This window comes from Paroedura picta, chromosome 4 (genome assembly GCF_049243985.1).
Source record: "Paroedura picta isolate Pp20150507F chromosome 4, Ppicta_v3.0, whole genome shotgun sequence".
Classification (NCBI taxonomy): Eukaryota; Metazoa; Chordata; class Lepidosauria; order Squamata; family Gekkonidae; genus Paroedura; species Paroedura picta.
The window spans coordinates 39,983,120-40,008,496 of NC_135372.1; the positions used below are offsets into that span (position 1 = coordinate 39,983,120).

Genomic DNA, 25,377 nt, shown 5'->3' on the forward strand with positions numbered 1-25,377 from the left:
GTGCATCATAGTGGTGAAGAGTGGGCATTGCAAACTAAGGAGTCCCCAGTTCAGTTCTCACCTTGACCAGAAACGCAACTGTGTCGCCTAGTTGAGCCAAAACACTGAGCTAAAGCATAGGACTACATTGGGACATATAAATATGAGTAAGGGGGCTGAGAATGAGCATGCAATCTCCGGTGAGATAAAGCTGAAACCAGCCCTGTAGTGATCAAGAGTTGATGCCTCATTGTGCTGTCTCATGGGTTCTTCCCGTGATTGACAGGGGGAAAATAATACATTAAAAATAAGCATATATGGAAAGCTGCATAATTTATACAGCTCGCAGAATTCAGCTGACCTTGGAACAGAATCCAAATTACCATGAATGGACCTGGCATTTATTTCACAGAGTACTCAAGTAAATGACAAGTTTGTGTCTGTATGATTTTTCAACAGTCAAGTACATTGCTGGATTTTCAGATTCCCACTAATTGCCTGGTGAATAGGAGTTTCTTCCAGATTGGTGGTGGTGGAAAGTGTTATCAAGTTGCAGCCGATTTCTGCCATCCTCATAAAGTTTTCAAGGCAAAAAGTCAGAGGTAGTTTGCCTGTTGCCAGCAACCCTGGGCTTCCTAAGTCAGGGGTAGCCAACCTGTGGTCCTTCAGATGTCCATGGACTACAATTCCCATGAGCCCCTGCCAGCATTTGCTGGCAGGGGCTCATGGAAATTGTAGTCCATGGACATCTGGAGGACCACAGGTTGACTACCCCTGTCCTAAGTGGTCACCCATCCCTGTACTAACCAGGACTGACCCTGCTTAGCTTCCAAGATTTGACAAGATTGGGCTAGCCTGAGCCATGGCAGGAAAAAAAAAGAATCTTGCTTTTAGGCCACAAATCAGTCAAGGTTAGTTTAGTGGGCTGTAAATATGTTGGTGAGCTAATCAGTGGAGCAGACTTGTTTGCATTTCTCAAACTCTTGAGGAGCAATTTATGCTTGCCCCAGGTAGAAAGGCACAAATGGTTCCAGCATTTCTTAAGCATTATGCACAGGTGGCTTCTTATGGGAGGGATTTTTAGCATCTGGCATTTCTTTACGTTCAAAGATTTTGTGTATCAGTTTCTACTGCTCTGGTGTTAGAGGCGTTCTCAAGATACTATTTGCAGGTACAAACCAAACACTCTGATTCATGCTTATTGTCTGCAGGCTTTACCCAGCATCAGCCAACTTGGTGGTAGACTTTTTCTGGATTGTGTTCTTGACAAAGAATGAATTATCAGAGCAGTATACATGAAGACGGGCAGGAAATGTTGAGAACTTGGTGTAGTGGTTAAGAGCAGTGGCCTTTAAACTGGGGGGAACTTGGTTTGATTCCCCATTCTTCTATATGCAGCCAGCTGGGTGACCTTGGGCTAGTCACTGTTCTCAGAGCTCTCTCAGCCCCACTTACCTCACAGAGTGTCTGTTTTGGGGAGAGGAACGTCAAATGATTGTAAGCCACTTTGGGACTCCTTGGATAGTAAAAAGTGGGGTACAAAAACCTAGCTCTTCTTCTCCTGTCTACTTGAAGTCTTTTTTCATGCTTTCTCTAGACGTTGGTGGTGGAAAGGGAGGGCAGAACATGAAAATATCAACAATAACAAAACAAAGCGGATGTTGAATTAGAAATGTTTGCTTTTGAATAAAATTGAGAAGTCAAATCACAACATTTTCCTTATTGTTTGTTACCATGGTAGCAAAACAGTGAGTGTGAAGCATGGGGATTAAATGACTTGTCCCAAACTAGGCCAAACTCGAAAGTGGAATGGAGGTCAGTATTCCAAGTACTCTGTTATAACCATTAGATTGAGTGCGCCTTAATCTCATAGGTAAATCCCCTATAAAACAGTCTCAAATATACTCAGTCTGCAATGCGTGCTAACTGTTTTGTCTCTTCTTTCTGTTTACTTTTTTCAGGTTATATTTCACACTATGTGCTGACTGTCTGTACTTACAGAAGATATTTAAAAACAATTTTTTTCCCAAAAAAATTTGATTCCAGTGGAATCTGCGCTTTAGATTTTGTCTTGTGAACTAACGCCTGAAGCAATGCCTGTACAAGCTCCACAATGGACGGATTTTCTCTCCTGCCCTATTTGCACACAAACCTTCGACGAAACGATCCGGAAGCCCATCAGCCTGGGCTGTGGCCACACAGTCTGCAAGATGTGCCTGAACAAGCTCCACCGGAAGGCATGCCCCTTTGACCAGACCACTATTAACACGGACATCGAGCTTCTCCCCGTGAACTCTGCTTTGCTGCAGCTTGTGGGAGCTCAGGTAAAGTCGCTTTCAGTTGGATTTATACTTTGACCCACTTGGGTGTGTGGGCGTAATCCTGCAAAGAAAATATCCAGTTTAGGTCAGTATGCTTCAGATTGAGCCAGTTTGGTGTGAGAGCCAGTTTGGTGTAGTGGTTAGGAGTGCGGACTTCTAATCTGGTGAGCCGGGTTCGATTCTGCACTCCCCCACTACTACTACTACTACTACTACTACTACTACTACTACTACTACTTCTTCGCATTTAAATAGTACATACTGCTGGATTCATGTCTTAGTTTCTTATGTGGTTGATTGTAATAGCCTTTGTAGTTCTCAAATGTATAAAAGTTTCAGGGGGTGCAGGGAGAGCAGAGAAAGGAACCAGAGCTGTTGGGTGCAGGCGACCTTTCCAAAATGATGGTTATCTAGCCATGGTTTCTCATGATGGTTCGATAAGCCAGTGAACATTTACCGTGTGAGGAACCAGTGTGAAACAGTAAGAATGTACATATGAAGATTGTTAATGTTCTCTCTAAATGCCTAGTTTTATTTATAGCCCATCAGATCCCAAAGGCCCAGGTTCTGACTGAATTCTGATCATTCCAAACTATGCGTTTATTGTATTTCTTAACCATGTCTGAATTAACATATACTGATAACTCTACGGAGACAGGAGTAGAATTATAAATCTGAGGGACCGAAAAAGGAAAAAGGCAAGCAGCGCTAAATCAGTTTCAAAATTCAAACCGTAGCTTGGATTCTTTGATGTGCTTTGGTGGAAACCAAGGTTTGCTGAAATGTCTGACTTTATTTGTAATGTCACATCCTTGAAATCACCATGGCTTTAGGCCTGTATTGTTCCTGTATTACAGGAGTAGAAACGATGAAGGACTAACACTTGAACTGATTTGAAGAGGGGCGCATTACCTGTTCAGTTACTTTTCAGACATCCAAAGTGATACTATTATTTAATTTCTAGGCCATAGTTCATGATGTCTACAGAATATGATAATGAGCAGTCTCAGGAATATATAATGACCAGTTACTGGTTTCTATAACAAGGCCTGGAAGATAGATTCAGGCTTGTAGCTGCGTTGGTCTGAAGCAGCAGAATAAAGTTTGAGTCCAGTGGCACCTTTAAGACCAACACTTGTATCTGACAACATGTGCCTGTGCACAAAGCTTGCACCTAGAATAAAACTTTGTTGGTCTTAAAGATGCCACTGGACTTTAAACTTTGCAAGGCCTGGAAGAATGATTTGACATTTTGCAGTCTCCCAATGCATTTGTCTTAGTTTATTATCTGTCAGTTAGAAGCACAATCAACCCATTTAGGATTTATGCTCAGGTTTTTTGTATAGTGTTCCCTTTAATTGTTAAATGTTTCCCTTGGCCAGTGTTTATTTTGGCTTTTTATTGTCTGTCCAAGGATAATAACTGCCAGTTATTTCAATGATTCATTGCTGTATTCATTGAATGTAAATACTTGGTTGTCATCAGGTTGTCTAAGAGCCCTCTAAGAGCCAACTGTTAAGATGTTCTGTAATGGTTTTTGTGTAATAACACTGTTGGCGGTGTGTACTTTTCTAGGGAGGTTTGAGTGATTGCTTATCCAAGTCCATATATTGCAAAGAATTAATTAATTCAATATATTATATTTAATGTATGATGTACTAAACATTTACTACAGAAAAAATATTTATGCAAGTCATTATTATGACATTTTATTTATTTAATTTATAGCCCACCGCTCCCGGACACACCAGCTTGTGGTGGGTGACACAATTACCTGTATTACTTAATGCAGAACATTTTAGGGAATCTTAGAATTGCACAATAGTCCACAATTATGTTGTTGTTGTTATGTGCGAAGTCGTGTCCGACCCATCGCGACCCCATGGACAATGATCCTCCAGGCCTTCCTGTCCTCTACCATTCCCCGGAGTCCATTTAAGTTTGCACCTACTGCTTCAGTGACTCCATCCATCCACCTCATTCTCTGTCGTCCTCTTCTTCTTTTGCCCTCGATCTCTCCCAGCATTAGGCTCTTCTCCAGGGAGTCCTTCCTTCTCATGAGGTGGCCAAAATATTTGAGTTTCATCTTCAGGATCTGGCCTTCTAAAGAGCAGTCAGGGCTGATCTCCTCTAGGACTGACTGGTTTGTTCGCCTTGCAGTCCAAGGGACTCGCAAGAGTCTTCTCCAGCACCAGAGTTCAAAAGCCTCAATTCTTTGACGCTCGGCCTTCCTTATGGTCCAACTTTCGCAGCCATACATTGCAACTGGGAAGACCATAGCCTTGACTAAACGCACTTTTGTTGGCAGGGCGATGTCTCTGCTTTTTAGGATGCTGTCTAGATTTGCCATAGCTTTCCTCCCCAGGAGCAAGCGTCTTTTAATTTCTTTGCTGCAGTCCCCATCTGCAGTGATCTTGGAGCCCAGGAAAATAAAATCTGTCACTATCTCCATTTCTTCCCCTTCTATTTGCCAGGAATTGAGAGGGCCGGATGCCATGATCTTTGTTTTCTTGATGTTGAGTTTCAAGCCAACTTTGGCACTCTCCTCCTTCACCCGCATCAACAGGCTCTTTAGTTCCTCTTCACTTTCTGCCATTAGAGTGGTATCATCTGCATATCTGAGGTTGTTGATATTTCTCCCTGCAATCTTGATCCCAATTTGTGACTCCTCTAATCCCGCATTTCTCATGATGTGCTCTGCATACAAGTTAAATAGGCAAGGCGACAGTATACAGCCTTGCCGAACTCCTTTCTCAATTTTGAACCAGTCAGTGATTCCATGTTCAGTTCTCACTGTTGCTTCTTGACCTGCATATAAATTTCTCAAGAGACAAATAAGATGCTCTGGTATTCCCATCTCTTTAAGAACTTGAGTCCACAATTATACCAATTAGTAATACAATTTCCTGTGGACAGAAATCATTAAATGGTTTCAAATTTTGTAAAAATATTGGCCTCCATATGTCTTCTGGTCCTGTCCTGTCACGCCCCGCCCCGCCCCAATTATTAGGTTTTTAATTCTTTCAGAAACCCCCTTATGAAAATAAAGGCTTATAAAAGATTATATGCACAACATGAGTCAGCTTTGAAAACAGGGTTGTGGCAGATTGGTATCAAAGGGCCATCTGAGGTCTCAATGTAGGACAAGATATGTCAAGAGAGTGGGAGCAGCTTCTCTTTACAGGCCTAGCTTGGTCTTTCTCCAGTCCCTCCTTTTGGAGTTGTACCTGATCTTTTTGCCAGTTTTCATACAGGTCCATTGCAGGACGGGCCAGTTCTGTTTCTGCTTTTTAGCAAGAAACCCTTTGATCTTGAACATTTTATTAGAGGACATGGCAAAGATTTGCCAACCAGTCACCACAGTTTTGCAGTGGAACAGGCTCCTCTTCGTGTACTATTCACTGAGATAATTTTGTTGTCACCCATACCTTTTCTACCTGAGACTTTAAATGTAAATATCTAGTGCTTATTGTCCTGATCTGAATGGGCCAGGCTAGCCCAGTCCTGTCAGACCTTGGAAGCTAAGCATGGTTGATGCTAGTTATTATTTGGTTGAGGGACCACGCAGGAAGTCCAAGGTTCTTTTGCAGAGGCAGGCAATGGAAAACCAACTCTGTTAGTCTTTGCCTGTGACTTGACAGCACTTTCTACCCCCAACCATCTAGGGCAGGGTAGTCAAATGCTGGGGCTCATGGGAATTGTAGTCTGGAGGGCTTTCCAGTTCAACTTTCAAAGAGTTAATTCTTGTCTTAATAACTCCATTGCTTTTCTGAAGGCTTCCTTTTGAGTCAGCATATATTTTTCCTCAGGTTCATTCATATCCTCCTTTTCCTCAGGATATTCATGTCCTGCTTTTCTTCCTGCTGGAGACCCAAAATGGCTTATGAGAGGGAGAAAAAATAAACAATGAGCAGTGGTAAAATCCAGTACAACTCCAGGGCTGGACTGGTCTCCTCTGGGCACAGGCCCCTACCAAAAGGGTCAGGCTCATGGCCACACCCAGTCTTTAGTACCCGAAATGGGATATGAAGCAGAAGCTCAGCCTTCATATTCCTGAGATTCCCCTCCCTCATACCTTGAGGAGGAAACAGCGGATTGTTTAGCAGATCGTTGTTTATAACCCTAAATCCTTGCCTGGAAAGTTCATAATAACTTAAAATATTCTAAGACAGAACTTTTAAAAAAAATTATAGGTGACTTTAGCCTTCACTGTTGATGAAAACAGACTTTGGTGTACTCATAGCAACACAAAATTGTGTTATGAATACTTTGGAGATCAGTTTTTTCCTTCTTTTCAGTATTAGGGTGTTTAAATATGTAATTATATACCTGACGCCAGCCCATGGATGGGAAACAGTTTCTGAATAAAAGCTCAGTCGCTTGTTCTGTGGAATTAAGAGTTGCCAGCTGGCCTGGAGAAATATGTCCGGTCCCTTTAACAGAGGCTTAATGGAATGTTATTTACCAGATGAAGTGCCTTACCTCCATGCCAGGAGAAGCTTCAGCTCCCTATTTCCACCTATTAAGCCTCTATTAAAGGGGCAGGACATTTTTCTCCAGGCCCATTGGCAACCCTGTGGTGAATAGTTAGAAATTAAAATAATTATTTAAAGAATACTCTTGGGTATGTGTATTTTTAAATGTGTAAATGTACACCTAGTAACAAAGTGCAGATGAAAACATTTTCTGAATAAATACTCAGTTCTCATGTGGAATACTTTGAGGAAATGTAAGGAACTATTGAAGCTACCACTGTTAACGCCTTCCATGGGGTTACATTAAAATTAGAGCTGACATTGTTGTTGTTGTTATGTGCGAAGTCGTGTCCAACCCATCGCGACCCCATGGACAATTATCCTCCAGGCCTTCCTGTCCTCTACCATTCCCCGGAGTCCATTTAAGTTTGCACCTACTGCTTCAGTGACTCCATCCAGCCACCTCATTCTCTGTCGTCCCCTTCTTCTTTTGCCCTCGATCGCTCCCAGCATTAGGCTCTTCTCCAGGGAGTCCTTCCTTCTCATGAGGTGGCCAAAGTATTTGAGTTTCATCTTCAGGATCTGGCCTTCTAAAGAGCAGTCAGGGCTGATCTCCTCTAGGACTGACCGGTTTGTTCGCCTTGCAGTCCAAGAGACTCGCAAGAGTCTTCTCCAGCACCAGAGTTCAAAAGCCTCAATTCTTTGACACTTGGCCTTCCTTATGGTCCAACTTTCGCAGCCACACATTGCAACTGGGAAGACCATAGCCTTGACTAAACGCACTTTTGTTGGCAGGGTGATGTCTCTGCTTTTTAGGATGCTGTCTAGATTTGCCATAGCTTTCCTCCCCAGGAGCAAGCGTCTTTTAATTTCCTTGCTGCAGTCCCCATCTGCAGTGATCTTGGAGCCCAGGAAAATAAAATCTGTCACTATCTCCATTTCTTCCCCATCTATTTGCCATGAATTGAGAGGGCCGGATGCCATGATCTTTGTTTTCTTGATGTTGAGTCTCAAGCCAACTTTTGCACTCTCCTCCTTCACCCGCATCAACAGGCTCTTTAGTTCCTCTTCACTTTCCTCTTCAAGTATTGATTAAATTCTACTTGGTGCAGTGGTTAAGAGCAGTGGTTTCTGATCTGGAGAGCTAGGTTCAATTTCTCACTCTTTGGGTTTGGGTTAGTCACAGTCCTGTTAGAGCTGTTCTCACAGAGTAGTTCTGACTGAGTTCTTCCAGCCCCACCTACCTCACAGGGTGTCTGTTGTGAGGAGAGTAAGGGAAAGCGATTGTAAGCCGCTCTGACTGCTTCGGTCAGTGAAAAGTGGAGTATAAAATCCAATTCTTCTTCTACTTGCTCAATCATATGAAATTGATTAAATCGACTTAAAAAACACTTTTTATGTTTTGCTTTATAAATGATGCACAGACATGTTATAACTTGGACCATTCTTTTTGCCATTCCTACTTTGTAAAATTTTTGAATTAAAAGCAACTAGCCATTACTGTAGAAATTTGTTGGTTATCATGGGAAACTTCTTAGCTTATTGAAAGTTTTTTGTGTTGATTAAATCAAACTGGCCAAACATTGCAGCTCTAACAAAAATAGTGAATTTGATTACGTTTGGTGCACATCACGCATCTTGATTTTGAACCTTGACTTTAAAAAGACTCTGAGCCAATAAATAAATAAACGCAAATATGGCACTGGGTCATTATATTAAATTAATGGATGTCATAACATGTTTTGCAGGCATATTGCACTTCAAATAGGTAAAGCTGGTTACGGTAAATGCTTGGCAGCAGTGTTGTCATCCTTTTTTTGGATTGTGCTGTGTTTGCTAATTCGCTCCATCGTTTCACAGGTGCCAGAACAGCAGCCAGTACCTCTGTGCAGTGGTGCTGAGAATACCAAGCATTATGAGGAGGCCAAGAAATGTGTAGAAGAACTAGCCTTATACCTTAAACCACTCAGCAGCGCTAGAGGTGAGTCTGCAGTCTGTCAGCATTTCAGTAGAAAGTGAAAACTCAGAAGCAACAGCTGTCCCTAAAAAGTTCAGTGATGCCATAGCACCTGCAACTGAGAACACTGGGAGGAAAAGTCCAGCTGCCTTTCCTCATTCTTGCAAATAAAATTGTAGTGCTTACTATCTTCCTTTTTTTCCAACTAGCCAGCTTGCCTTCGTAATATTTGGCTATGCAAACTTAGGCGCCAGTGACCGAAAGGGGAAAAAAAGAGAATGGAGCCTTTCCAGAGTTGAAATGTTGCTTGGTCATCTGGAGGAGGCTGTGTGCAAGGGCTATCCAACAGAATGCTCATTGGCAAGTTTTTAAGATCTGTGATTTGTATATTGCCCAAAGTTACTAGCATCCTGCCTGGACAAAGACGCACCAGCCTCTTTCAGCCAGTCAGCACTTTTGGGATTTGGTGCTTAATCTTGTTTTGGAATAGTGCAAGTGATACTTGTGCAGGGTTTTTGTTTGTTTTTGTTACTAGGCAATTACAGTGTAATCATTGCACTTGCTTCTGAGTAATACAAACAAAATTCTTACTAATATGTAAGCCAACTAATACTTGATAACATGGACATCTTTAATTTCTCCAGGCTTTTGTCAATAGCAGCTCCCCCCTTTTTTTTATCTTTTCTTTTCTTGAGCTTTTAATTTCCTAGCCTTCCTGGTCCACTTTGCATGTATTATATGCTTTAGATCAGGGGTAGTCAACCTGTGGTCCTCCAGATGTTCATGGACTAAAATTGGAATTGTAGTCCATTGACATCTGGAGGACCACAGGTTGACTACCCCTGTTTCAGATTGTAAGCTTTCAAGCAGAATTGTGCCCGGGTGTCTCCTTGTAGCCATTGTTACAATACCTGGAGTCCCATGAGTGTGCATTTGCTGCCTTCAGTCTCCTTATATTATTTCGCCTTCTGCAGTTTGTTCAGTGAATTTATACATTGTCTTGAGAACTTTTGCTCCAACGTGGTTTATAAATTTTGTGCCCTTATATATAGTCGTTATGGCTGGGTCTGCTGAAGAGAATGATGTGGATCTAATCTCAGCAATCATAGAATTATAGAGTTGGAGGGGAGCATCTAGTCCAATTCCCTGCTTAATGCAGGATCAGCCTAAAGCATCCTTGACAGGTATCTGTCCAGCCGTTGCTTGAAGACTGCCAGTGAGGGGGGAGCTCACCACCTCCTTAGGCAGCCTGTTCCACTGCTGAACTACTCTGACCCCCCACCCCTCCGATATCTAGCTGGTACCTTTCTATATGTAGTTTTAAAGCAGATTTATTGCAAATCTGCTGCTCTTCTCTTTTTCAGCATGACATCAAACTCAAAAGTGACACATACTAGGCTTTTGCCTACAACAGGAGTCTACTCACTGACATTAATTTTTCTGGAGCTACATTGCCTAAGCTTAAGGAGCTTTGACCTTCAAAAGATTAAGGAGCTTTGACCTTCAAAAGCATCTGCCAGGAAAATTTGTTGCTCTTTGTTGTTCCCTGAACTGCTAACTAAGATCTAATCTTAATGATTAAGTAGTTGTCTGCTAAACTAAGCTGGTAGGACAACTTGAAGTGAAGTGGCCTCACTTCAAGAAGGACGTAGATAAAATTGAAAGGGTATAGAGGAGAGCGACTAGGATGATTTGGGGCCAAGGGACCAAGCCCTATGAAGATAGGTTGAGGGACTTGGGAATGTTCAGCCTGGAGAAAAGGAGGTTGAGAGGGGAGATGATAGCCCTCTTTAAATATTAGAAATGTTGTCATTTGGAGGAGGGCAGGATGCTGTTTCCATTGGCTGCAGAGGAAAGGACATGCAGTAATGAGTTTAAACTACAAGTACAACGAAATAGGCTAGATATCAGGAAAAAAATTTTCACAGTCAGAGTAGTTCAGCAGTGGAATAGGCTGCCTAAGGAGGTGGTGAGCTCCCGCTCACTGGCAGTCTTCAAGCAAAGGTTGGATACACAATTTTCTTGGATGCTTTAGGATGCTTTGGGCTGATCCTGCGTTGAGCAGCGGGTTGAACTAGATGGCCTGTATGGCCCCTTCCAACTCTATGATTCTATGATTCTAACTTGGAAAGCTGCACTAAGGGATGCATTGATTTTCCTCTTTTCAAATAAATTTGACTATATCAAAGCCACTGGAGATTTTAAAAATTAATTCTTATGTGAACTTACAGTTTTGAGGGGTGTCTTTTCCTTCCCTTAAAGTTACTTGCTTCAGTGAGTCCTATCCTAGTGATGTTTTTGGTGCCCTTGAGAATAGTGCTTGCTGGGTTGTGATTTTTTTTCAGTGAGTGGCGGCATGCAATCTATGTATTTAATTGTGCTGTTGAAAATGAGATGTATCGAAATGACTCTACACCTAGTAATGATTCCCAGTTATCAGATCATGAACATAAATAGCAGCAGAGGTTATTTTATGACAAGTTTAGGGAATGTTTGGTTGATTATTTGGGCGAGATTTATTCAGTATACTAATGGACTCAACCTAGCATTTATTGTTCAAAAGAAGATAACATTCTGCTTAGATAATGCAGGCTCATGTTAGAGGAGAAAGAAGCATATCTTCTAAAATAGAATCTTTTGTAGTGTGGATGATCTCTAAGGCAGCGGTCCCCAACCGTTCTGAGGTCAGGGACTGCTTCTGGGGGTGAGGGGAGGGCCGACAGCCCGGGTGCCACGCACATGCGTGGCAGCTGCGTGCAAACGTGCACGTGCAGTTGCTGTGCATGCACGTTTTCGCCGCCAGGTGGCGCTAACGTGTGTGTGCAGCAACTGCGCACATGCGCGTTTGCAACGCCGGCGGCCATGCCTGCCTCTTCCCTTCCTTCTCGCTGTGTGTGTGGGGGGAGACAGGCGTGGCTGCCAGCAGCCCAGTACCGTGGCTACCGGGCTGCGGACCAGGAGTTGATGACCCCCGCTCTAAGTGACCATTCTGTACATACACATTTTATGAACAATCTGACAGATATTCAGAGGGATCTTTATAATAGGTCGTATACATGTTTCTGACATTGCTTGGTGCCATTCAGCTTCCTTTGTGATTGTTTTCTTAAACATTTACCCCGAGGCAGCTTCCTGATGTGTGTGTGTGTTTATCACGAGGTAGTGTCACAGAGTAATCAGAATGTCACCTGAGAAGATTTAAAGACTTGTCTCATAGATGCTGACTGAATCACAATTGCAGTGTTCTTATCCTTAATGAATCAGAAGTATGTCCTTAGGTAATAAACATCCTCCAAGTCATAACACTCTTAAGACTGGATGGCCCTCCCACCAAGCATCCTAAAGGAGACTGTGGGCAAAGCCCCCTATAGCCCTTTTGAAAATAACTCCCTTGTTTTTCTCTTTACAAAGGTGTTGGGCTGAACAGCACCACGCAGAGTGTACTCAGTCGCCCTATGCAGCGGAAGCTGGTGACCTTAGTCCACTGCCAGCTGGTGGAGGAAGAAGGGCGGATCCGGGCTATGCGCGCCGCACGCTCCCTAGGAGAAAGAACGGTCACAGAGCTCATCCTTCAGCACCAGAACCCCCAGCAACTCTCCTCCAACCTTTGGGCTGCCGTGAGGGCCAGAGGTTGTCAGTTCCTCGGACCAGGTGTGTACCAAGCCATGCCTCTTTGATGCCGTAACAAGAACTAAAAGAAGTTGGGGGGGTCACAAGTCATGTGTATGACTGGGAGCAGCTGCATCCTGAAAACACTGTATGTATATAGATGGGTATGTCCCACTTTTGCCCCCAGGGCGGGCCCAAAGCAGCTTATGATATCTTTATCCTCACAACAACCCTGTGCAGGAGGTTAGGCTGAGAGGATGTGACTGGCTATAGATCAAACTGAGCAAGCTTCCTTGGCAGAGGGGAGATTCAAACCTGGATATCCCAGATCCCAGTCATACAGTCTCTACACCACCCTTGGGAATGCTTACCTCAGCATCACAAAGAGTTTCCATGTAGATTCAGGTGGGTAGCCATGTTGGTTAGAAGCAACAGAACAAACTTTGAGTCCAGTGGCACCTATAAGACCGACAATTTTATTCAATGTATAAGCTTTCGTGTGCATGCAGTTCTTTAGAGGCACATGCACACAAAAGCTGCCTTCTGCCTTGATTAAAACCTTGTTGGTTTTAAGCTAGACTCACACTTTGTTCCATGTAGATGTAAAGGTTCAGAGAGGTGGGGCAGATGAAGATCTTCTGCTATGGATGGCTTTCCCCTGTTCTGTCCTTGTTCTGCTGGTTCACTCTGGCACACATTCTGCTCCTTCTGCCTACTTGGAGACCTTCTTAAGTTAATAGCAGATGCAGAGTATCTCAGTTCCTGTTCTAACTACCATACAATACTGGATTTTTAATGCTCTGGCATTATGACACATGGAAACTTTATTTCTCATAAAATCAAGGGAGTTAAATCTGTCTGAAATTCATTATCAAGGATGTACATGGGTAATTATGCAATTTAAACATATTTCACACACACAGAAATTCAATGTAAAATGGCTGCATATGCCTTGATCTTGAAGGTTCACAAGTACAGAGTTAAACTTTTCTTTCTGTGCACCCACAAATCTTTGGGTTTTTTCTTTTCTGGCTTACCTTTGGTCAAAAATCTGCAAGTTGTTCCTTGTCCAAAGTAGTTTGTTTAAAACCTGTTTTTCAGAGTTGCCATTGAAAACCTTAATCAAACTAGGGGTGAGATGTTAGTATATGTGGTCCTTATACAATGAACTTTTCCTACGAAATATCTACTTCTGAGGTCCCCAACCTTTTGGAGCCAATGGACACCATTGTAATTCTGACACGGGTTGGTGGATCGAGCCACAAAATGGCTTCCTCAGGAGGCAGATCCAGCCACAAAATGGCTTCCTAAGGAGTTGGCTCCAGCCACAAAATGGCTCTTGTATCTTGCCTTTAGTCACCTAGTCAAGATACTGTGGTGGCAGTTGCTGCCAAAGCAACATTTAAAAAAATCTGTACAGCTTATATCTCCAGTGGCCATTGGCTCTGCTAGGCCGAAGCTGCACTTGGCTTTACCCAATTTCTAAAACACTTGATGGCTGCCAGGAAAGACATTGGCAGGTGCCATGGTGCCTAGAAGCACCATACTGTGGGAACACCTACCTACCCTAAAGCAATGTGACCTGGTCAGTAGCAAGGCTGGTGCTTTAGAGCAGGGAATCCTGGGACAGAGTTCAAGAAATGTGGATCCACAAGCTGTGCCTCAGCTCTCTAACCCCTTCGGTTTCACACTGGGCTGAACGGTTGCCAGTAAACTATTGTGTGGGTTGCTATATATATATATTTACTTCCTTATTTCATTTGTGTTTGACTTTCTTGCAGAGACCCAAGCCAAATGCTGTTAACTTTAATTATGTCTACTATGTAGTTAACTACAGTGGACGAACTGCATATAAACAACCCTTCAAAAAACAAGGTTTTCCCAAATTAACCTTTTGTGTGCTCAGAAAAAATACATGGTTTTTAGCATAGCACGAGTGAGTTTTGAAGGGGGTTATTATTAATTGTTCTTTTCTGATGCAAAAGAGCATAATTTTTGCTCATATGCAAAATGAAGTAGGAAATTAAAATATATCACACATGCTTTTTTTGACAAAATGGGATTTACTGTGATTAAATTTGACCACCACCTTCCAGTATCATCCAATGAATTTCTTCATTTTACAAAAAAGGACATTGAAAGGACTTTGATTCATTCATATTCTAAAATTTATGGATGCTTTATGCTAAGACTGCCCTCTTATAGTGCTTATAGAGCCAGTTTGTTGTAGCAGTTAAGAGCGATGGCCTCTAATCCAGAAAGCTGGGTTTGATTCCCCACTCCTCATCTGCATGCAGCCAGATGGGTGACCTTGGGTCAGTCACAGTTCTCTCAGAGCCCTTTCAGCCTCACCTACTTCACAGGGTGTCTGTTGTGGGGAGAGGAAGGCTAGATGATTGTAAGCCACTTTGAAACTCCTTCAGGTGGCAAAAAGTGGGGTAAAAACACTAGCTCCTCTAGCTCTTCCCCCTATTCTAAGAACACTTTCTTGGGAGTAAACACCATTGAATAGACAAGAGTAGGACTTTTTAGTAGACCTGCTTAAGATTACTTTTATTTCTGCACTTTATGAGCAAAATGTACAGTGACATTTCTTGCTTTCTTACAATTTCAGCCTGAAGTAGCAATATTTCCCCCTTCTTTTCTCCTGTGAGATGTGGGCTTAGTAATGAATACAGCTGCATCATCTGTTAATGATAATTTGGTTATGTGATGATTTTTTATAGTATAGATGCATTTTAAAGTCCTTTCTTGGTTCTGTCAGAGTCGTTTGCATTTGGAATACTATGTTTAGATGTCTGAAATTCTCTTAACTGCAACAGAACAATAAATATTTATTCCGTAAGAGGTTTGGCAGCTGGAATTTGGGGGGGGGGGGAGTGTTCAAGGAAGGTAAATGCATTTTTGAAGAGGAAGAGACATGAAATGTTGACCCCTCTCAAAACAGACCAAAGAATAAGCATCAGTTTTTAAAATCCTCTTTGGGTTCAGTAGATCACATGATTGCCTAAAGCCCAGGAAGGATGTTCACAGCGACAGTTCTTGTGTGCAGTCGTCTCACAATCTTGGGGCACTATGGAAAAGATCTGCATCTTGTTGCCACCGACGTTGTGTGGATATAGACAGATGCTTGATAGCAAAAACGTCCAGTATGTTTTCAGACTGTTTTTTCCCCTCCAACTATATCTAAAGACATCCAACATAAACAAATCAGCAGCTGATCGGTGCAAAAGTAGAATAATATTTGGAGGTTTTAACACATTTTGACCTGTACCCTTCTCTTCGTTCAAGAAGATTGCAGCATTCCTTTGAAATTTTTAGTCTGCTATTTCATGTCTTATCAAAACAACAGCATTCGGAGTAAATGCCCAAACACAAAGCAAAACCGAGCAGGTCTGCATTGGATTAATTGCGCTACAGAATTACCTTTATGTACCAGAGTGAAACTTGTAAGAAGGTATGGTAATTTCTCCCAGAGAAAACTTGATGCCTCTTTAAATGCCCAGGACTGCTTAGAGAATAACATTACTTTTGCTTCTGCATTCAGTTTTTGACAGCTGATTTTTTTTAACGTTGTGGATCAGAGACTTGTTTAAATGAAAATAACGTTGCCAGAGAATGCTTAAGCGACTGGATGATACAGGAAATACCATTTATCTATAGAATTACATGGTATAGCATTCACGAGTACTTCAAAATACTGAGAACGAGCCACTGTATAACCATTCTTATTCTGTGTTGTCATTGTACCCTGAATTTTCCAGCCATGCAAGAGGAAGCTCTCAAATTGGTTCTTTTGGCTTTGGAGGATGGATCTGCTTTGTCACGGAAGGTCTTGGTTCTCTTCGTGGTACAGAGGTTGGAGCCACGGTTTCCTCAGGCTTCAAAAACCAGCATTGGGCATGTTGTCCAGCTCCTTTACAGAGCCTCTTGTTTCAAGGTACTGAGCAGGGTGTACTGCTGAGGGTTGCAGTCATTTTAATATTCAGGGTTCAGTTCTCTGGGCAAGAGAAGACTTATTTTTGAATGCTTAGATGTTTGTTTGTTTGTAAGTTTTCCCAGTTGTGGCCATTTATAAAGCTATGGATCCAGAGAAAATACATTCCTTCGAATTTATCTGACATGTATGACTTGGGGAATTCCTTCACAAAATCCAGATCCAGTGTGAAGATAGTTTCAAATAGACTGCATTCTGTGAATCTGCCCCAAATTTTCAAATAAATGTCCACTGGCAGGTGCCACTGTTTATTGAATGTATTAATTTGTTATTGGATTTATGTGCTGCCCTTCCCTGAGGGCTCAGGGCTCACAACACACAAAGATAAAGCAATGAATTAAACCTTCCGAACATTAAACAGTCAGATTTTTGTTAAAACCAATCAGAAACTTGCTGCCTTCTCTCCAGTAGGAGGGGGGGGAAGTACAGTTCATTGTTATTCAAAAATTCTGGGTGGTGTACAGATATTGTCAACAAGGCTGCTTATCAATGATATTTGTATTTCTAGGCCCCAACTGTAGGCCTGGTGGAACAACTCTGAGGTACTGTTTGAGGTCCCGCAGGGCCCTGATCTCACTTGGGAGAGAATTCCACCAGGCTGGTGCCAGGACTGAGAAAGCCCTGCCTCTGGTTGAGGCCAATTTGATTTATCTTGGGCCTTGAGCAGATTTTGTGTGCTTGACTGTAAGTTTCTTTGGGAGGCATATTGTAGCAGAAAGGCAATAATTAAGTATGAGTCCGTGTTTGTGAAATTCAAGCCCTCATGATTTCCTTTGGGTGAGGAAGGGTTCTCATTGGCCAGCTATTTGTAGTCTTCTCAAAAGCTCTTTGTGTTCTAAGACAGAAAATGGCAGGGGGAGCTGAGAAATGGTCCCCAATGCAGTAGAATGCATGGTTTTCATACAGAAAGCTTTTATTTTCTTCCTATCATCTCAAACTGAGATAATCTTAAGCCCATTTCCTGAGACATAAGCGAGCTGCCACCAGTCAAAGATCTGATTTAGATGTACCAAAAACCTGCCTCAACATAGATGAGCCAGAGATTGACTTAGCAGTCTTCGTAGGCTCCATAATTTGTCCATAAATCTTGTCATATAACAGTACCATATGGTCTGGGGGAAAGAACTGGGAGAATCAAACGTTGAGTTGTGTAAGTTTTACCTTACTGTGCGCTGTCTCCCTTGCTCCAGCTGAGACTAAACAAGGCCCTGTTGTCTCCATCAGGTAACGAAACGCGATGAAGACTCCTCCCTGATGCAGCTGAAGGAGGAGTTCCGAACGTATGAAGCTCTGAGGAGGGAGCACGATTCCCAGATTGTGCAAATTGCCATGGAGGCCGGTTTGCGCATCGCCCCAGATCAGTGGTCCTCATTACTGTACGGTGACCAGTCCCACAAATCCCACATGCAGTCCATCATTGACAAGGTAAAGTCTCTGCAAACCAATCGATTTTCTTTACTTCTACTCTGTCTTTTTGTTGCCTTTTTCTTTTAGCCGAGAGCCTCTTGTGGTGCAGGGTGGTAAGGCAGCAAACATGCTGTCTGAAGTGCTGACCACGAGGCTGGGAGTTCGATCCCAGCAGCCAGCTCAAGGTTGACTCAGCCTTCCATCCTTCCGAGGTCGGTAAAATGAGTACCCAGCTTGCTGGGGTGGGGGGGTGAAACAGTAATGACTGGGGAAGTTGAATGGCAAATCACCCTGTATTGAGTCTGCCAAGAAAGCGCTAGAGGGCATCACCCCATGACTTGGTGCTTGCACAGGGGATACCTTTACCTCTTTTAGCCATCAAGTTGTAGCTGACTTACAGCCACCCTATGGCGTTCTACAGTGGGGCCGAAGTCAACTAGAGTGGTTAGGTCATGCCTCTGCTCGCTTAGGTAGAGCAATTGTAATGCAAATTTCTTGCAGACACCTAGCTTTTTTCAGGACCATCCCTTCTTGGATTTGAAGATACAATTAGTTCAGGCTAGCCTGGGCCATCCAAATCAGAACTGCCATTATTAGCTAGAAAAAAATGCCAATCTTAATTCCCTGCAGGGTATAAATCACTTCCGCAGAGCCGGTAAGACTGAGCTGTTCTGCCAGCCTACAGTTGAGGCCAGAAAAATAAGATCTAAAATACTGGCCTTCCTACCTGAGAATCCATCTGACCCACTAGACCCACTCAACACGGGGTAGCCCCCCTCTATAAGGGTATATATATTGAAAAAGAGGAGGCTTTTAAATTGCTTTTAAAACTTAAATTGTTTCATTAATAGTTTATTATAAATGCAAATATGATTGTGAACTGCGCTGAGCCAGGCGGGAAAGCGCAGCATATATGAATAAAGTAATTATTCTTATTTGCGTTCGCTTAAACAATGCTCCTTGGCTGTTTATCAGAGTATTCAAAATAGTTTGCATAAAATATATATCAGTGAAACAAAAACACATAATCTTAGCTAAAAACAACCAGTTTAACCAACCAGGAAACCACGAGTGAAAGCTGAAATAGAAAGGTTTTACAGCCCTGACTGGAAATGGACACACAAACCACCACTCCTTCATCTCCAGTATGCTGAGTATCCCAGAGCAGAGAGAAAATTTCCAAAAATTTTAAAACCATGGGGGAGGGGGAAACAAAGCAAAGAAGTTTCTTAAGGGATAGAGTAGAACTAATGGAAATACATGCATCGCTCACTTATCAAGCCTAAACTTATTTTAATGCTGTAAGAATCCATCATTTGTGAGATAGTTGGCATATAAAATTGTACTAGTTAGTAGTATATTTTTGACTCACCTACAGCCTGTTGCGGCTTGTGCTAACTTAACCCTTATGTTTCTTAGTTTGTTGCCATAGGAAAGGTAGGGAAAAATACAAGTTGCTAATGGAAGGCACAAATTTTGTAGTGAAAGAAAGTGTGTTGCTCAGACAGAAACAGTGTCATAAAAGTATCGAGCTGTTTAATAGCCCATTGAACACGCGAAGCTGCCCTATACTGAATTAGATGCATCAAACGTCAATATTGTCCACTCAGCCTGCCCACGGCCCTTCAGGGCCTCAGGATGAGTTCTTGCACATCATCTACTGCCAGATCCTTTAAATGGACATCTATCTGCCTGTCTATCTGACTTGTATACCGCTGCTCCTAGCAAGCTGGCTTGCGGCGGTTCACAAAGAAAGAAACAAAGTACAACAAGTCACATCCAAAACATAACCTAAAACAATCCCTGATAGTATTAAAAACACCAACATTGTAAAAAGGCAGTATACTCGATATACTAATAAAACCTCTGCTCATATATTGGACCATTAGGCCAGTGCTGATGGTAATATTGACTGGCAATATACAAATAGATGACATAGGGTCCCTAGTGCTGCCTGATACTGCACACAGGGACTGAGAAAAGAAGGGGGGAGGGGGGACCAGATCATACACCCCAGGATTACCACTCGGCCCTAACATGCTGGAGATCGACCCTGGGACCTTGCTTATGCCAAGCAGATGCTCCAACACTGAGCCACAGCCTCACCACTGTTATCACCAAATGCATTATAACATGTTATAAATATGTAAACACTTAATAAATATGTGCTTAAATATGAATTATGTATGTCTACAATACATGCAGGAATTATCACTTTAATAGAACTGTTCTGTGACTAACCTTCAGAGTACATATTCTGAGGGATTAATAAAGCATTTCACTCATTCCCAAAGGGAGAACGTTTCATAGGAGTTTGGGTATGTGTGTTTTTTGTGCTCTCCAAAATTTCAAGTTTTTTCCATCAGAAAATTTGATAGAAGTTCCAGGGAGACTGTTTCACCACCTCCACTCTGGCCATCACATTTCTTGTTTCAGTCTGTTGTAGTAAAGGCCTTCTTCCTTGAACTCACCTGTCTAATTCGGTGTTAAGATGTCCAAATTCCTGATTTCGTTGTTCACAGCTGGTACAGAACATGATGTATTGCTAGCCACCAGTATTAGGTGCCATTTTCCTTTTCCTTCCTCTCTTCTCAGAGGAGCACTGCTCTTACAGCATCTAGTACAGCCTTACAGCAGTATCTTCCTGGAATTTACAATTAATGAATGCCTTTGGGGAGTACCAAGGTGTGGTTTGCCACTGGAGTGGTAAGGAACACTGAATGGTAGAAGACAGGGTGCCCCTTAAATTGGGAAAAGTGACTTCATTGCAGGATGCACAGGTAGATTTGCAGTTGAAGCAAGGCCATTTGGACATGCTCCTTTAGAAGCGATCTGCTGATTGTGGTTTCCAGGTTATCATGTGATTATTTTTTTTAAGTTGCAGACCCCAGCCTCCTTTGCACAGAGTGTTCAGGAGCTAACCATAGCTCTCCAGCGGACTGGAGACCCCGCCAACCTGAATAGGCTTCGACCTCATCTCGAACTCCTAGCAAATATTGATCCCAGTCCAGGTAATTGTAAAATATGTATACCTGTACGCATGTTCTCTTTATCTCTTTCACCTAAAATGCAAGTAGATCAAACAACCTGCACAGCCTCTCAAAAAACTGGGCAAGCAAAACAGTGACATCTGTGGGAGGTAATCCTCCGGAGAAGCTTTTTCAGAGTAGAAGTAATTACAGAAGTAGAAAGCCTTCTTGAAGTAAGGAAAAAATATGTGCAGAAATGTGCATTTAGGCAATAGCGTCTTTTGGAAATGGTCTCTGTGTGTGGGAGGAAAACACAATACTGTCAAAGCATCTGATAATTCCCCATGGGTTTTAAATACCTGACTTTCTTGGGGGAAAGAATCGTTTTGCAAATACATAAGGCAACTGGATCTGCTAACCCATTAACAGATTACAAGAATAGTAGTCATGAACTGAGATGTAGAGATGTTGATTGGGAAGGATGATGTCTTGCTGGGAGTGGATTTGGCATTGTCACAACCAGTTAAATGTCTGTTCAACGTTGCTTGTAGAAGAACAGGCCAACATTGTTGCTGTGTGTGCTATCCATAAGGTGTGCTTGATCCCCCCCCCCCAACCCAGCTATCAAAGGCTCTCTTTCTATAGAGATAAAAAGTCAAATACAAAGATGGCAAAAATTAAAATGATCACTTGTTAGGATGAATTAGTTTAATAAAAATGAAGATACTACCTAAGTACTACCATGAGCTTTTAGCTCACCACCCCGTTGATGCTGGCATGTGAGGGACAGCCCTCCAGTGGCTAATCTCCTTTCTCCGGGGTCGTGAACAGAGGGTAGCAATAAGACAGAGATTATCAAGCTGCCAGCTCACAGGGAGCGGTCCTCCAATCTTATTTAACATCTTCATGTGCCCTTTTGCTCGACTGGTGCGGAAGTTCGAGCTGGGATGTCATCAATATGCAGGTGACACTCAGCTCTTCCTCCTGATGAATGGCTGCAATTCTGCCCCAGAAGCCTGGAAGCAGTGACAAGGTGGCTCAAGCAGAGTCATCTGAAGCTCAATCCTTCAAAGAAGGAGCTCCTATGGCTGGGCAGGAAGGGTCCAAGCGAGGAAATGTCTCAAAACGTCTTCCAAACACCATGCCTTTTCTCTCCCAACAACAGACATCCTGTGAACTTGGTGCAGTGGTTAAGAGCAGTGGACTTATAATCTGGCGAGCTGGGCTTGATTCCCTGCTCCTCCACATGTAGCCAGCTGGTTGGCCTTGGGCTTATCAAAGCATGGATAAAGCTGCTCTGACCGAGCAGTAATATCAGGGCTCTCTCAGCCTCACCTCCCTCATAGGGTGTCTGTTGTGGGGAGAGGAAAGATGAATGTAAGCCACTTTCAGACTCCTTCGGGTAGAGAAAAGTGCCATATAAGAACCAACTCTTCTTCTTCCATGGTGATCTTACATCCAAATACGAATCAGGGCCCACCCTGCTTAGCTTCCAAGATCTGATGAGATCAGGCTAGCCTGGGCTGTCCAGGTCAAAGCCTGTTATGACTTAGGGAATGTTATTTCTTTAGGATTACTCAGCTACAGGATGGAGACTTAACTTCCCTGTTTCTCATGACTGCTTTAGATGCTCCGCCGCCCACGTGGGAACAGCTTGAGAACGGGCTGGTTGCTGTGCGGACTGTGGTACATGGCTTGGTTGATTACATCCAGAATCACAGCAAGAAAGGAGCAGATCAACAGCAGGTACAGAAAAATGCATGGCTTTTAGCAATGGGAAAGGCATCCTATGTTCAGGTGGATCGTTCCATGTTTTTTGATGCGAGGGTCAAATCCCTCCAGGTGTGTGAAAGACGAAATGAAGATGAGTCAGCTGCAAAAACTGTTCTGTGCTGCAAGAGTTAGTTTGGGGCAACAGAAGAATAAATGCTGCAAAGACTGTAGGGGAACCAAAGGGAAGTGGTCTCTTTCTCCGCACCACTACCACCAGCCCATCCAAGTAAAAATCATTAGAGAATTGGGTTGGATCCAGCAGTGTATTTGTTCTGACTCTTCTTTTGGAGAATTATTTTTAGAGCAAACTTGGGTTTTGGTGCCATCTTCTTTACGTTATCACCTCTGAATTCAGCCTCCACAGCACAGCAAATACAAGACGTACATGTGCCGCGATATGAAGCAAAGAGGAGGGTGCCCCCGTGGGGCCAGCTGCACCTTTGCACATTCGCAGGAAGAATTAGAAAAGTAAGACCCTCCATCTTTGATTCTTTTCTTGCAGTGTCTTTGATCTTGCGCCCTCGGTTTTTAAGTGAATGCCTATCTGTGCCTATCAAGAGTATCTGTTTCAGCTTAGATAAGGGGCAAAGTGTGAAAAAGTGGAGAAGGGCAGTCCCACATACAAACATTGCTGTGTTACATTCCCCTTCTGAAGGTCCTGACTTCTGCGGAGCCAGTTGCTTGCAGAGTGCAGTGCCTGTGTGGTGATGCTTCCTGGATTTGAAATGATTCCATGGAATTCCTGAGAAACCACCCAAAGACTATTCTGGGCCTCTCGTGTTTTCTTATGTAGATGTATTCTGCTTTCTGCCCAGCAGTCCCCATGTTGTTGCCATGGATGCTGGTGTTACAGGGCTCCATACAGAATTGGGATCTAGAGGTCATGCTTTGTATGCTGTGTTACTTGGGTCTTGTCTTGGGCCAAGCTCTATGTTGTTGGAATTTTGTGTCGAAGCACGACGAAGAACGAAGAATCAGGCCAGCGATTTATTGTCCCCTTTACTGTAAACCTCTCTGGCCCTATGGATAGAATCACTCAATATTTACTAGCTAATAAATTCCCAGAAATAACAGAACTAGTCAGTGATACAAAAGGATAATCAGCTAAGCAAGAAATAATTCTAATCCACAGGCATTTATAGTTGGTGTGAATTACTGATTACTGAGCATCCAATGGAGGAAGGTGCAATTGGTTATCGTTTTTTTTTTCATCTATTTGTTTTATCTTTAAACTATGTAATCATTATGTATTATTAATGAACAACTACTTACTTTCATATGGATGTTTTTATATGCCATTAAAGGTTTTTGAATTTGAATTTGAAATTTGTGTGTAAGCATCATATTTAGCCAACTTAGACCAAGAAGCCCAGGAATGCCCGATCCCATCAGATCTCGGAAATTGAGCAGGGCTGACCTTGACTAGTATTTGGATAGGAGACCTCTAGTTATTTGGGTGGTAATTCCTCTAATAAACACTAGGGGTCATGAACCAAGCAATGGCAAACCACCTCTGAATGTCCCTTGCCTGGCTGCCAGACAATCCTCAGACCTCTTAACTATGCTATACACACACCATACGATAAATTAACAAATAATACCTTAGACCAGGTTATATCAGCCACTCAAGGCTGGTAAATTTGTGAGGACTAAATGCAAACTTCTACAGTGCTTCTCTAGGGATAGAAATGAAGTCCCTGGAAGGCTGCCGTTTTTAATTCCCGTTTCCTTTCTGATTCCTTTCCCCCCTTCCCCCTCCTGAAGATTTCGTAAGATGAACAAACGTCTGGTTCCTCGAAGACCCCTGAGTGCCTCCTTAGGTCAACTGAATGAAGTGGGCTTATCTTCAGCAGCTATCCTCTCAGATGAAGGGCCAGTGGACCTGCCCAGCAGAAAACCCTCCGCCTTGCCAAATGGGATTGTCTCCGCTGGCAGTGCAGTGACCCAGCTCATCTCTCGTGGAACGGACTCCAACTATGATTCGGCCCTGAAGCCCGGGAAGATCGACCACCTCAGCAGCAGTGCCCCCGGGTCACCTCCTGACTTGTACGTTCCTTCTCTGCGCCATTTGAAATCTCATGGGTGTGAAGGAACGGCCAGTCTGCAGAATGTAATCCCTGTTGCAGAAGCAAGCTGTGATATGGCGTAGATGGCATTCACACACCCAAATGCAGAAGTCCTTGGCAGAGTGCTTTGCTCCCAGTGAGATGTGGCTCTGAACACACATTAGTAGCCAAAGACAGATGAAAGTGAATTGCCGAAGGCTTTCATGGACGGAGCCAACTGGTTGTTGGGGTTTTCTGGGCTGTGCAACCTTGGTCTGGTGATTTTGGTCCATGATGTTTTGCTAGTAACTGTGGCTGGCATTTTCAGAGGTAGAACATGGCAGTATAGGAATCTCTCCATCTCAAAGCATTGAGTGTGTTAACAGTTGCTGGGCATTTTGTTTACTTCTCGGGTGGAAGGGATGTAATGGATCACATTTATGTCTTATCTGGGTATTTCCCAGGGGGTGCACTGGAACTAGGAAGCGCTTTTCAGGAACTAAAATTACCAGACCGTGGCCACGAAGCTTGGAAAACCTATAACAACCAGCAGATGGGAATGCACATTTGATTTATCCTAACAAACCCTGATACATATATGGAAGCTTCCCATCAAACAGAGATTGCTGCTCATTCCCCTCCGCCCTCAGATCAGCGTACAGAAAAGTCAAGTCAGTTTTGACTTGAAATGGAACTGCAGTAGAACCATAAAGCTAACTTGCCTGTTTTTAAAGGCTCAGATTCACATTTGTCTGTGGTTTCACAAAACAACAGCTTGATTTGGCTCCTGATGCTAATGACAGAATAAGCTGGATGTCATCACCAGATGTTGCAGATGTATCCCC

At 43.0% G+C, this 25,377-nt stretch overlaps 1 protein-coding gene and 1 pseudogene across 2 annotated transcripts in view; one reads left to right on the plus strand and one right to left on the minus strand.

Moving 5' to 3' along the window:
* Positions 1–25,377, plus strand: part of RC3H1 (ring finger and CCCH-type domains 1) — a 71,928-nt gene that overhangs the window by 24,679 nt on the left and 21,872 nt on the right. For both annotated transcript variants that reach the window (XM_077332531.1, XM_077332532.1), the window contains exons 2-10: positions 1,941–2,303; positions 8,636–8,756; positions 12,144–12,383; positions 16,106–16,281; positions 17,563–17,763; positions 20,624–20,756; positions 22,342–22,460; positions 22,843–22,955; positions 24,252–24,533. In XM_077332531.1, coding sequence (XP_077188646.1) covers positions 2,073–2,303; positions 8,636–8,756; positions 12,144–12,383; positions 16,106–16,281; positions 17,563–17,763; positions 20,624–20,756; positions 22,342–22,460; positions 22,843–22,955; positions 24,252–24,533 — 1,616 coding nt within the window. In that variant the 5' untranslated portion in view covers positions 1,941–2,072. The remainder of the gene's footprint in view (positions 1–1,940; positions 2,304–8,635; positions 8,757–12,143; positions 12,384–16,105; positions 16,282–17,562; positions 17,764–20,623; positions 20,757–22,341; positions 22,461–22,842; positions 22,956–24,251; positions 24,534–25,377) is intronic.
* On the minus strand, positions 5,273–6,022 carry LOC143836759 (large ribosomal subunit protein eL39 pseudogene; annotated as a pseudogene).